The 12233-nt window shown below is 36.6% G+C and overlaps 1 protein-coding gene across 1 annotated transcript; it reads right to left on the bottom strand.

Moving 5' to 3' along the window:
* Positions 1–382: 382 nt before the first annotated feature.
* Positions 383–1200, bottom strand: LOC118653967 (charged multivesicular body protein 1b-2-like). The gene has a single exon (XM_036304993.1). It carries the CDS (start codon positions 1098–1100, stop codon positions 501–503), a length of 600 nt encoding a protein of 199 aa, XP_036160886.1. The 5' UTR covers positions 1101–1200; the 3' UTR covers positions 383–500.
* Positions 1201–12233: the final 11033 nt, after the last annotated feature.

Here is a 12233-nt window from a genome sequence, read left to right as displayed (position 1 = left end):
TGGATAGAGCGTCAGCCTGCGGACTGAGGGGTCCCAGGTTTGATTCCGGTCAAGGGCATGTACCTGGGTTGCAGGCACATCCCCAGTGGGATATGTGCAGGAGGCAGCTGATCGATGTTTCTCTCTCATCGATGTTTCTAACTCTCTATCTCTCTCCCTTCCTCTTTGTAAAAAAAAAATCAATAAAATATATTTTAAAAAAAAGGATGTTTCTTATACAACAAATTAATGCCAGCTTGGTCAAAGTCATCTAAAAAAATGTCCCCCATATTTTACAATATAATATACAAAACTATAAAATATGTCAAGGTGGAAACTCTATGGAATTTCTTAAAGTATTAGAAAGTACAACATGGCAAAAGAAAGCATTATAAATAAATAGCATTTAAGCATTCTGTAACATATGGTGTTCTTAGTGTAACTGGAGTGAAACTTATCTATATATACACATGAAATTTTTCAGAAGCAGGTGAAGTAAACAAAAGCACCAGTTCTTTAAATTACACTTGATCATGTAGACGAGCAAGTCTCTGTGATAGTTCATCCTGTTCCATGGAAGCAACACTGGTGCCAACAGATCCTGTCTGACCCTGTGGTAGTTCCATATTGAGATCAAGGCCAGCTTCATCTACCATTTCTTGAAGCAGCATATCCACTTGGCTTTGTGGTGTTGTTAGGGTTGTAGTACTACTCATTGTGTCTTCCATTTGTTGTGTTTGAACATCCAGTGTTTCAAATTGGTGTTCAAATTTGTCCATCAGGGCAGAAATCTTTTCAAGGTTCATACTCCTCAATGTAGCATCCATAGATTTAACTACACCTGCCATGGACTTGGTTACCTTGCCCATTGTTACTGCAGTTTGAACTCTGGCTGCCTCAGCATCAACCCTAGCACTCATTCTCAAGAAATTAATTGCTTGGTTCTTCTGACGGATTGCATTTTCAGCATGTATTCTTGCAACTTCTGTATTCCCTTTCTGAATAGCCTTTTTAATCTTGGCCTTTTCAGCCTTTTCTTCTTTATCACATTTCTTGGCATTCCTATTAAGCTCTTTTGCAGCAAACTTCAAGTTAAATAGGTGTTTCTCCATGTTCGACATGGCCCCACGACCTTTCTTAGGAGATGACAGCCCGGACAGCGGCACAGGTTTGATGTGAGGGCGATTAGAATTTCGTCCAGGTCTCGACCTGCCGCTGGTCTGGCATCAGGGTTATTATTGATAGGTACTTATTTATTGCCATTTTAATTCTGTGTGCCTAGGTTTCTCTCTCTTTATTGCTACTTCTCATAACAGCAGTCCATTTAGCCTTTCTTGTAATGCTGACTTGGTGGCAATGTACTCCTTTATTTATTTTTTATTTTATTTTATATTTTTGTCTGAGAAGCTCTTTATTTGACCGTCTATTTTGAATGACAGCCTTGCTGGATATAGTAATCTTGGTCTCAGATCCTTTCTTTCTATTACCTTGAGTACTTCATGCCATTCCATTCTGGCCTGTAGAGTTTCTGATGAGAAATAAGGTGTCAGCCTTATGGGAGCTCCGTTGTAGGTGACATTTAGCTTTTCTCTTGCTGCGTTTAAGATTCTGTCTTTATCTTTAATTTTTGACATTTAAATATGATGTGTCTGGGCATGGGCCTGTTTGGGTTCTTCTTGCTTAGGTTTCTCTGTACCTCATGCCCTTGTGTGACTTTTTCCTTTACCATGTTAGGAAAGTTTTCTACCATTATTTCTTCTAACATGTTCTCTATCCTTTTCTTCCTTTTCTGCCTCTTCTGGCATAACTTCTATTCAAATATTTTTATGTTTCACCTTGTCTCACAGCTCCATTAAGCTGTCCTCCTATTTTTTAATTGTTTTTCCTTTTTGGTTCTGAGTGATTTTTTCAACCCTGTCTTCTAATTCACTAATTTGATCCTCAGTTTCCCATAATCTGCTTTGTATTCCTTCCAATGTATTCTTTATTTGTGTTATGTCATTCTTTATTTCTGACTGTTCATTTTTTCATAGATATTATAACTTTTTTCATGCTGTTAAGCATCTTTACCATCATTACTGTGAACTCTGTTTCAGATAAATTTCTTTCTCTGCTTCGTTTTTCTCTTCTTCTGGACAATTCTCTTGTTCTTTCATTTGGGGGTTGTTTCTTTGTCTCCTCATTTTGGCTTTCTGTTTGGGTTTGTGACTATGTATTAGGTAGATCCTCTATCCCTCTCAATCTTTAGTGCAGGACAGTGTCAAAAGCTATTCCTGACTAATTAGATCAGGAGAAGACTCAAAGCCTCCCGAGACCAGCTCTGCCTACAGACTGATAGAATTCCAACTTGAATTGCCCCCATGTAATTGTCCTCAGGTGTGGTGAAATTTTTTTTAAACAGGGTGGGGCAGTTGCTTCTGCCTGAAGGCTAATTGTTAATTTTAGTCTCTCAAGTGACCTCAGGACAAGGTGTTTTCTAATAGGGTGTGTCAACTGTCTTTCTCTCAGGCAAGGCAAATGTCTGTATGGGAAAGATGTCCTCCACTGTGTGAGGGAATGACTCAGCACAGGATATGGGGGAGAGGGAGACTGTCTGCCTTCTGAGATCAAACCCCTGAGTCCCTAATCCTGGCTTTTGCTCACACAGCTCTAGTCCACTCTGCTCTCCCTCTGTGTGAGCACAAGATGGGTGGTGCCATAGGCAATTATGTGTGTTCACCCTTTAAAAGTGTGCCTGAATTTTCAGCTGTCACTCCCTGACAGACAGCAACCCAATGCTCCTTTTCACAGCCAGATTTTTTATGGGTACTGTTCTCAGTTCTGGTTCTCTCTGCTTGGGGCCCAGCTTTTGTATTAGATCCCAGAGTTCTCAGTGGCAATCCCCCACAGATGAGATATCTCTCCGGAACTTCAGTTGATGTCTGTGAGCTCCTGGACAGCCCTTTCACGCCTCCACCCCTCCTACTAGTCTCTATGTGGTCTCCACTTTAGGTCCTTGGGTATCAGTGTTCTCTCCTGCTAGTCTTCTGTTGATTATTCAGGAAGTTTTTCTGTATTTTAGTTGTAATTCCAGTTTGTTCCTGAGAGCATGTCTGTGCAGCATCCACTTACTCTGCCATCATTTTTAATCTCTCAAGGCCACTATATTTATATCAAACAATTACATAAGGTCAACAAAGTGTCACGAATAGAGGTTCACTACATAAAATAAAAAGGATCAAAGCACAATGAAGTTGTAATCATAAACTTATATGCAGCTATCTATAGAGGAAGTAAAATAATTTCCCCTATACCCTTCTAGATTCTTGGCTGATAATGAGGAGATAAAAGCTTTTTCTGTGTCTGCTGGCTCTTGATTGCCTTCAGCTTCACATACTAAAGTAGATAGTTTGGGTTGGCACATTCTGCTACACTTCACACCTAATGGCATTGCCTCAAATTATATGAAGCAAAAAATAATACAACTGCAAGGAGATATTGCCAATTATATCCACATAGTGAGATAATCAATGTAGCTCTCTCATGAGATTGAAAAATAATATACTAGATTTCAAAAAACAAAATAAGCTTGATTTATTGCACTTATATAAAACACTGCAACAACCAAATAGGAAAAAAAACAAACATGTGGAGCATTAATGAAATCTTACCATCACAAAACAATTCTTTAATTCTAAAAGTATTTTGTTTCATTGAAAGCATTTTTCAAGAATTCTATAAATCTCATAGAGATGACAAAAGGAACTTTACATATTAAAAATTCTGAGCATACCAGACAATATCTTGTTATTGTCTAAAAGTCATACCCTTGGCCCCACCCCAACATGGCTATAATCTTCACTTAAGGTTAATATTAAAAAATAAATCATCTACATCACTTTGAACTTTTATTTAAAACTTGATTTCAAAGTTATAAAATATAGGATTCATACTTTTTTTCCGTATACGGTTCTGTATCTTCTAATTCATTGGTTTTTACATGTAGCTCCCAGACTCAACATTATTAGAATGAAATCAGGTATTTACCACCATCCTACTCAGAGATCAAAAACTAAAATGAATCTTAAAAATATTGGGTCTTTAGAGAGCTAGTCCTTTTTTAGACAACTGATCTACAAATCACCAAACTACTTCAGGGTTAAGAGTTGGCATTTGGTATGTATTAGTAAATAGCATTAGGCTTAAATAACTTTTTATTCTCTCTAAGTTTAAATATCAAAAATAATAAATCTCTTTAAAATGTAAAAGTATATTGTATTATAATAAATTAAACACAGTATATTTGTTTTCCATTGTAATTACTGGAAATATAGCTTTGCCATTTATAATTCGTTAAATTAAAACATCCACATTTTAAAAAACACCTGTTTCTGTGGAGGGTTTTGTAAGCATCAGTGAAAAACTTACCCTTATCTGAAAGGTCACTGAAAATTTTTAACCAAAGTTTTAAGGCATTACTACAATTTAGATATAAAATTAGCCATATAATAGTGGCAACAACTTGCTACATGAGATTTTTTGTGTGTGTGCTTTTTGTCCCTGTGGCATGAAGAAATTTTTAAATTAAATTTATTGGGATGACATTGTTTTTCTTATGCCCCCCCCCCCCCGGTTATTATATTAGCTTCTTTCTGAATGTGGTTAAATGGTATAATATCTTAACTATGGTTTATAAAGCTATTTGTAGGACAATTTTAGTTTTGGTAATATTATTTTAGCTGTGTGACATTTATAAGAGACTGCAATACGTTTTACTATAAGCTAAAGCAGTGGTTCTCACCCTTCTGGCCCTTTAAATACAGTTCCTCATGTTGTGACTCAACCATAAAATTATTTTCTTTGCTACTTCATAACTGTAATGTTGCTACTGTTATGAATCGTAATGTAAATATCTGATATGCAGGATGGTCTTAGGCGACCCCTGTGAAGGGGTCGTTCGACCGCCAAAGGGGTTGCGACCCACAGGTTGAGAACCACTGAAAAGGATAGCATTATGTGAGTTTTTATTGGTTTTAAATATTACTTTTTGATGTTTTCATACATTTAGCTTATTACTTTGAATCTACAGAACTAAATCAAAATTAAATTTGAATATTCTACTTTGTGCTGTCATATAATTTGCCTGTTGGAAATGAATTTCAGAATTTCAGGAGTATAATTCACTTGCACGTAGGCACACTAATATCCTGATCTCTAATCATGAAAAAAAAAAATAGGTGGAAACGATCACTTAATGCTATATCTCCTGTAGATCTGAAAAAAAAATCATATTTGAAAACTTTGACCCACTTTTCTGTCTCTAATTGTTATCACTACAGTTGTATTTATCAATTTTATGATTACCTTATTCCTTTATTATTATTATTTTTCTTCTTGAAGGTAGAAGGTGGTGTTAACTACTATTTTGATAATCACTTAAAATCTACATAATAGCTATCTGTTAAATGAATCTTTCAAGATTCAGGCAAAAGTGCTCAACTTTGATTATTTATAAATGATGTTCTATAGTTGTTTAAAAGATGTGATAGTCCTAACCTGTTTGGCTCAGTGGATGGAGCGTCAGCCTGCAGAATCAAGAGCCCCAGGTTCAATTCTGGTCAAGGATATGTACCTTGGTTGTGGGCACATACCCAGTGGGGAGTGTGCAGGAGGCAGCTGATCGATATTTCTCTCTCATCCATGTTTCTAACTCTATCCCTCTCCCTTTCTCTCTTTAAAAACTAAATAAAACATATTAAAAAAAAAAGATGCTGATAAAGTAAGTGGGGTGGGGTGATGTGCTAAAACAAACCAGATCAAGTGATAGAACCTAGAATTTCAGTTTCCCACATTAAAGGAAATATGTTTTAACTAGAGGCCCAGTGCACAAAATTCATGCATGGTGGGGGCGTTCCTCAGCCTGGCCTGCACACTTTCCAATCCAGGACCCCTCAGGGGATTTATGACTGCCAGTCACAATCTGGGACCACTGGCTCCTAACTGCTTGCCTGCCTGATTGCCCCTAACCCCTATGCCTGCCTGATCACCCCTAACCACCTCTGCCTGCCTGCCTGATCACCCCTAACTGCTCCCCTGCTGGCCTGATCACCCCTAACCACCTCTTGCCTTGCCTCATACCCAGGACCCAGCATTCCCTCCTCCAGCCATTACAGCCCAGGACCCAGGCTTTCCTCCCTCTGGCCGGTGACAGGCACCCAGGACCCGGGCTGACTTTGCCCGGGCTGGCTGCAGTCTCAGGGGACTGTGGGTGGGTGGCTTCACCTGGGCCACAGCTGCAGGCACTTGGGACTGTGGGGCAGGCAGCTTGTCCCTCTCCCAGGCCAGGCCACAGGTGCAGGCATAGCCACTGATGCCTGGGACCACAGGGCAGGCAGCTTGTCCCTCTCCTGGGCCATAGCCTGGCTGGCCCCCATTCCTCTCTCCCTAATATTTAGTGTCTGAGCCATTACAGAGTGATGGCATGAGGGTGTGACAACCATTTGCATATTATCTCTTTATTATATAGGATAATCACTTAACACAATTAAAAATACCTTTACAGATGACAATCCCAAATCACTGAAAAAATTGATAAATTCACACATTCTACACCTTGGAGCTATGACTACTATTTTTGTCTCAATTTTTTGTGTATTTTATAATTGTATGGTAAATAAATAAGTTTTGACTAAGCTCAATCATATAGAAAATTTTCATACATAACAAAATTTGTTTTTCTCTTCATGAAAGGTTAAATTTTAATATCATCTTTGTAAAATATGCTTTAGATTAATTAGGACAATAATCCTTTAAAAGTACACTAGATAAATATCTTAAACTTTGGCCTTTGCATAGATAATTTTTCAAAATTTGTGGTTGTTTCATTTACATAATGGATCCAAGTCATTATTCTGGATTTGACCATTAACAATATCCTTAAGAAAATCTTGATAATTAAACTGTATGAAGAGAGAAAAGATAATTAAAAAAGTATTTTTAATCATTGAATTCTTTATATGTTCAGGACATTAAATTTCATAAGTGTTCTCAATGTAGGAAATATACTAAGGTTTGAATTGGTACTATGTAATGAAAATTTGTTTTGGCTATAGTTCATTTTTTTTAATTGCTTCCCTTTAGATAAATACTGATTCACTAGATGTTTTTAGAAAAAGTAAAATATATTGTCAAGGATGCAGTTGAATTTAGCAAATTAGAATCATTTTAGTTTTGTGTTGATCTTGGTTTTCTAGAATTATTTTAAGAACTAGAAGGAAAGATCCCAGTTTGAACTCAGAGTAAAAGAGGAATAGCATGGAAAACATACATATCATACATGGAAAGATATATAAAGAAATAAAAATTGTTATGAACAACAGGTAAAAATGATTAAAAGAGGTTGAGAAAATACAGAATCAGTTATAACTTAGCTAAAGTTTCAATGAAGGCAGTTTATCTTTGGTATATTTCACCTTGCCTTTCTGTATAGTTTTCTTCTTGTGACTTACAGCACCATAAGGAGAAGAGTTAATAAATCATTAACAATTATTATCAGGTTCACTTGCATATTCAAATGGATACAAAAAGAAAATTTTCAAGGGAATAAGTCTTTAATGATATAATTTAAGTCATAATGGCATTTGAATGGAGACATTCATCTAGGGCTGAAGGGCCCCTAGACTATGCTTTATATCATTTTGTGCTATGCCAGACTATACTTGCTGTAGCAAGGAGTTTCCTTTTTAATGAAACTGCTCTGTGACTTTTTTTTTTCTCATCACCACTTTGTGCCATACTGAAGAGAAACAAAGTTGAGGTTGTAGAAAGTTGTTTTTTTCCTCAAACTATTCAAATAGTGACATTATTCTGAAATCCCAAGAGACAAAATGTGGCAGGACAGGAAATGAACACTGACAAATGACCAGCCTAGTTCTCTACTAGGCCTGTAATACGGGTATAGAAGAAAAGACACTGTTGGTCTCCTTAAGGCATTCATTAAGAAAAGAAATTACAATCTGTAGGAAAGGCCAGGAGGATAAGTTCACATACAGAAACCAGTAACTGTGGCTTCGGTTTTATAAGCAGTGGTATGACCAGCTAGATTCAAGGAGTTGTCTAGGCTATTTCCTTTATCAATTCTAGGCTTTCTTAAGCCAAACATATTCAGATACAAATGGGCTCAAGTTGTATTAGCCTTCTTCTGTTTGTGTGAGGGATAGTAAAGTCTTTTATCCACTCTCTTGGGTACTGAGATCAATGTGTGATAAAACACAACACACTGGAGCAAATTAAAAAAATGAGCGGCATTGAACTGTTGCAGTGTTCACTTTAAACTTCAGTTTCCTCAAATAATAATGCTTACCACATCTGGGTCCTTATAAGATGAAATGACGCGGTATTTGTGATGTGTTGAGAACAGCACATAACACGTTGTAGCTACTCAATAAATTACCGATTTCAGCTCAAACAACTCAAGTATTATTCAATTATATATATTGACAAAATATAAAATTTTTTTTTTGTGGAAGATTTGATTTGATGAACATCTTTAAAAACTAGGTTTAAAATCACTTGTCTCATTGATCTAAAAATCTTTCCAAATTTAGTTTGTTAATGCTTACACCCTCGATCCCTCTACAATGTATCTGGGAAAAGGAAGACACCTGTAATAATGTCAACATTAAAAATTTTCAATAAAATAACCCAAAAAGAAACATGTGGCATAGTATTTGTAAACTAAATAAAAATGAATGGAAAGTCACTAACTACTAACAATGTCTTCATTTAAAAACTAAGAGGTCCTTTAACACTGGTAACATATGAGTATTTTAGAAAGCACCTAGGCAAATCTTTTTATAAGAATAACTTTGTTAATTATAAGTATGTTACAAAGAATATAACTAACATAAAAACATAATTAAAATTGAGTGAATTTTTAATGGGTAAAAAATAGATGTAAGGAAGAAAGTGGAAAATAGAATAAAGATAGCTCTTAAACAACCAATGACTGAAAAATATTTTTTGGTTCATATTAACATTATATTAGGACTTCTTAAAAATAAACTATTGAGAATATACATTTTTCCACCCACACAAAAATAAAGGTAACTTCTGATTTAGAAAGTATCTTTGTCTAAATGAGATTTGTGACTGTAGAACCAGATTATTTCATTCACAGCAAATTACTTATTAAATGCATTTATGGCAAATCTTCTGTAAATTACCAGTTCCAATCTTTGTTAAATTGAAAGTATGATCCAACTTCTCAGAAAAGCATCATTTATAATTGTACTACTGTTTATTTAAATTGAATGTAAAAATTTTAATTAAACTCACTGAATAAAATATTAATGAAGTTATAAACTGGAAATTCCTCAAAATATGTAATTTGGGGGGAGGTCTGAATGTATAATATTGTGAAAAGTGAAAAGAAGAGCAAATTAAATGAATAGAACAATAAAAAAAAATATTTTGACACAATGAAAATACAGTTACCTGCTTTGTATTTTCTTGGGGAAAGCAAACTGCATGGCTAATTATAAAAATACCCTATGCAAGAGTTTTGGCCCACTTTATTTTGACCCTCAAAATATAATATTATTTAGACTAATCATAATCATAATATAAGAAAGATAATAGAATAGAAAAATCAATCCCAAGTAATTATAGGTCTAGATGTTAATCTTGAATCTCCTTACATTTCACTTTATTTAAAATCTGGAAGAGATTATTGATCTAGAGAGTGTAAAAATAATACAAAAGTTGTTTATATGATCATTATTCTTTTATGCATAATTCCTGCATTATAGAAAACTTAATAAAAATTCTAAAATTAAGTCTGAGAAGCTACATTATATACTTTAACTTCAAATGCCAGTGTATAATAAATGGCAGTTACTCTATGAAGAAAATGTAAAAGTCCACTAAGTAATAAAATAATCTATTTGTTTCGTTTTCTAATAGAAAAAAATAATTAATAAAAAAGGTGAAAATTCAATATGAATAGCTAGAAAACCTAGTAAATAGTATTGGTGAGCTAAATCAAGATGGAGAGTGGTAGACTATTATTATTGCCTCTATTTAAAGGACTAAAAGGTTGTATGAGAGGTCCTACAAACAAATTTTAAAAAATATACTAGTAGTCTAAGTAAAAGTGCTTGTAGATATACATTTACCTGTTAAAGAGGTAATGAGTGTGACTGGGGGGCAAAATAATCACAGCAAAGGCATTGTGATCAGCAGAATAATGTCCTTTCGAAGATGCCTATGCCTTAATTCCTAGAATCTGGGAGGACGTTCCGTTACATGGTAAAAGGAACTGCAACTGTGATTAAGGAGATGAATCTTTAGATGTAGAGATTATCCTAGATTAGCCAGAGAGAACCATTCTAATCATTATAAGAGTAATTAGGAACACAAGCCCTTTCCTGGCTGTGGCTTAAAAAGAGATGATGACAGAAGGTGGTTTACAGGGAGAGTCAATACTGCTGGCTTTGAAGATAAAAGGTGGCCATGAGCCAAGGAATGTAAAAGACCTTAAGTAACTGGAAAAAATAGAGAAACAGATTTTACCTAGAGCCTCCAGAAAAGAAAGAAGCAGTGCCAAAAGCTAGATTTTAGAACCATAAAATCATGTTGGACTTGTGATCTACTGAACTGTAAAATAATATGTGTTGTTTAAATCATTAAGTTAGTGAACATTAATTTCAGTAACAATAAAAAATTAATACAGGGAATTTTTCTTTCTTACAAGGGAACTTTATGTAGCTGGATGTTTTACCAATTTCTTACATGTAAACAATGTGAATTATATACTATGCCATGCTCTCATATTTAAGGCAAGTGCATACTATATCAAAGCCATCATAATCAAATATTTTCTATAAAAGAGTTATACATTATTGGATGATAACAGTAAAGACCAAATTATATTCTGAAATATGGACAAAGTAAAAGAGAATACAAAAGCTAAGGTAGAGTTGGCTAGGATTGGAAGGAGTGTACTATCTCAGAGCTAATCAGAAAAATATAGAAAACTTGTTTTTTATTTGTTGATTTTTTGTTTGCTTGTTTTCTATGCTTTTTGCCATCACAAATTAAAGAAAATTTCTGCAAGGCCATTGTATACGAAATGACAAAATGGAACAGAGACTTCAGTGACCACACATTACAAAAAGTACAATCATTGAAAACATAAATTAGAATAGCCATTAAACAAATGTACAATTATAGCCCAAAGCAAACAACAACAGGAAAACCTGAAGAGGAGGGAGAATTTGCTTCCAGAGTTAACGTAATATAATAGTCAAGTGTCTGGTTTTCAACAACAACAAAGAGATATGAGGCTTTTTAAAACAACTAAGATGTACAGTTAATTCAAAGTAAAAAAAATAAGTTGACAAAAACCATTCCTAATGAAGTCCAACATCGGTTTTAGTAGACAAAGACTTAATTATTCTATTGACATTACTAGAGGCCCAGTGCATGAATTCATGGACGGGTGGGGTCCCTTGGCTGGCAATCAGAGATGATTGGGGCCATGGGAGGTTGGTCAGGGGGAGGGGGCGTGGAGGGTTGGCTGGCCTTGGGAAGTTGGCTGTGGGAGTGCACTGACCACAAGGGGGCAGCTCCTGCATTGAGCATCTACCCCCAGGTGGTCAGTGCTCACCATGCGACTGGACGACTGGTCGTTCTGTTGTTTGGTCGCTTAGGCTTTAATATATATACTAGAGGCATGGTGCACAAAAATTTGTGCACTCAGGGGTGAGGGGGGTCCCTCAGCCCATCCTGTGCCTCTCGCAGTCTGGGACCCCTTGGGAGGTCATGACCTGCTGGCTTAGGCCTGCTCCTGGGTGGCAGAGGGCAGGCCCAATCCCTAGGTGCAGCCCCTGGTCGGGCTCAGAGCAGGGCCGATTGGGGAGTTGGGGTGCCCCCCCGTCATGCACAGAGCAGGGCGGATTGGGAGGTTGTGATGCCACCCTCAGTGACGCTCAGGGTAGGGCCAATTGGGGGGTTGGGGCACCGCCCCCTGTCACACTCAAGGCAGGGTTGATGGGGAGGTTGCGGAGCCACCCCCTGTCATGCACAGAGCAGGGCCAATCCGGGGGTTGGGGCACTGCACCCTGTCACGCACAGAGCAGGGCCCATCAGGGGGGTTGGGGCTCTGTACCTTGTCACGCACAGAGCAGGGTCAATCAGGGGGTTGGGGAGCTCCGCCCGTCACTCACAGAGTAGGGCCAATAGGGGAGTTGGGGCACTGCCCCCTGTCACACACA

The sequence above is a fragment of the Myotis myotis genome, unplaced genomic scaffold, assembly GCF_014108235.1.
Source record: "Myotis myotis isolate mMyoMyo1 unplaced genomic scaffold, mMyoMyo1.p scaffold_m19_p_4, whole genome shotgun sequence".
Lineage (NCBI taxonomy): Eukaryota > Metazoa > Chordata > Mammalia > Chiroptera > Vespertilionidae > Myotis > Myotis myotis.
Note: the sequence above shows the minus strand (reverse complement) of the source record. Positions and strands in the feature narration are given on the sequence as shown.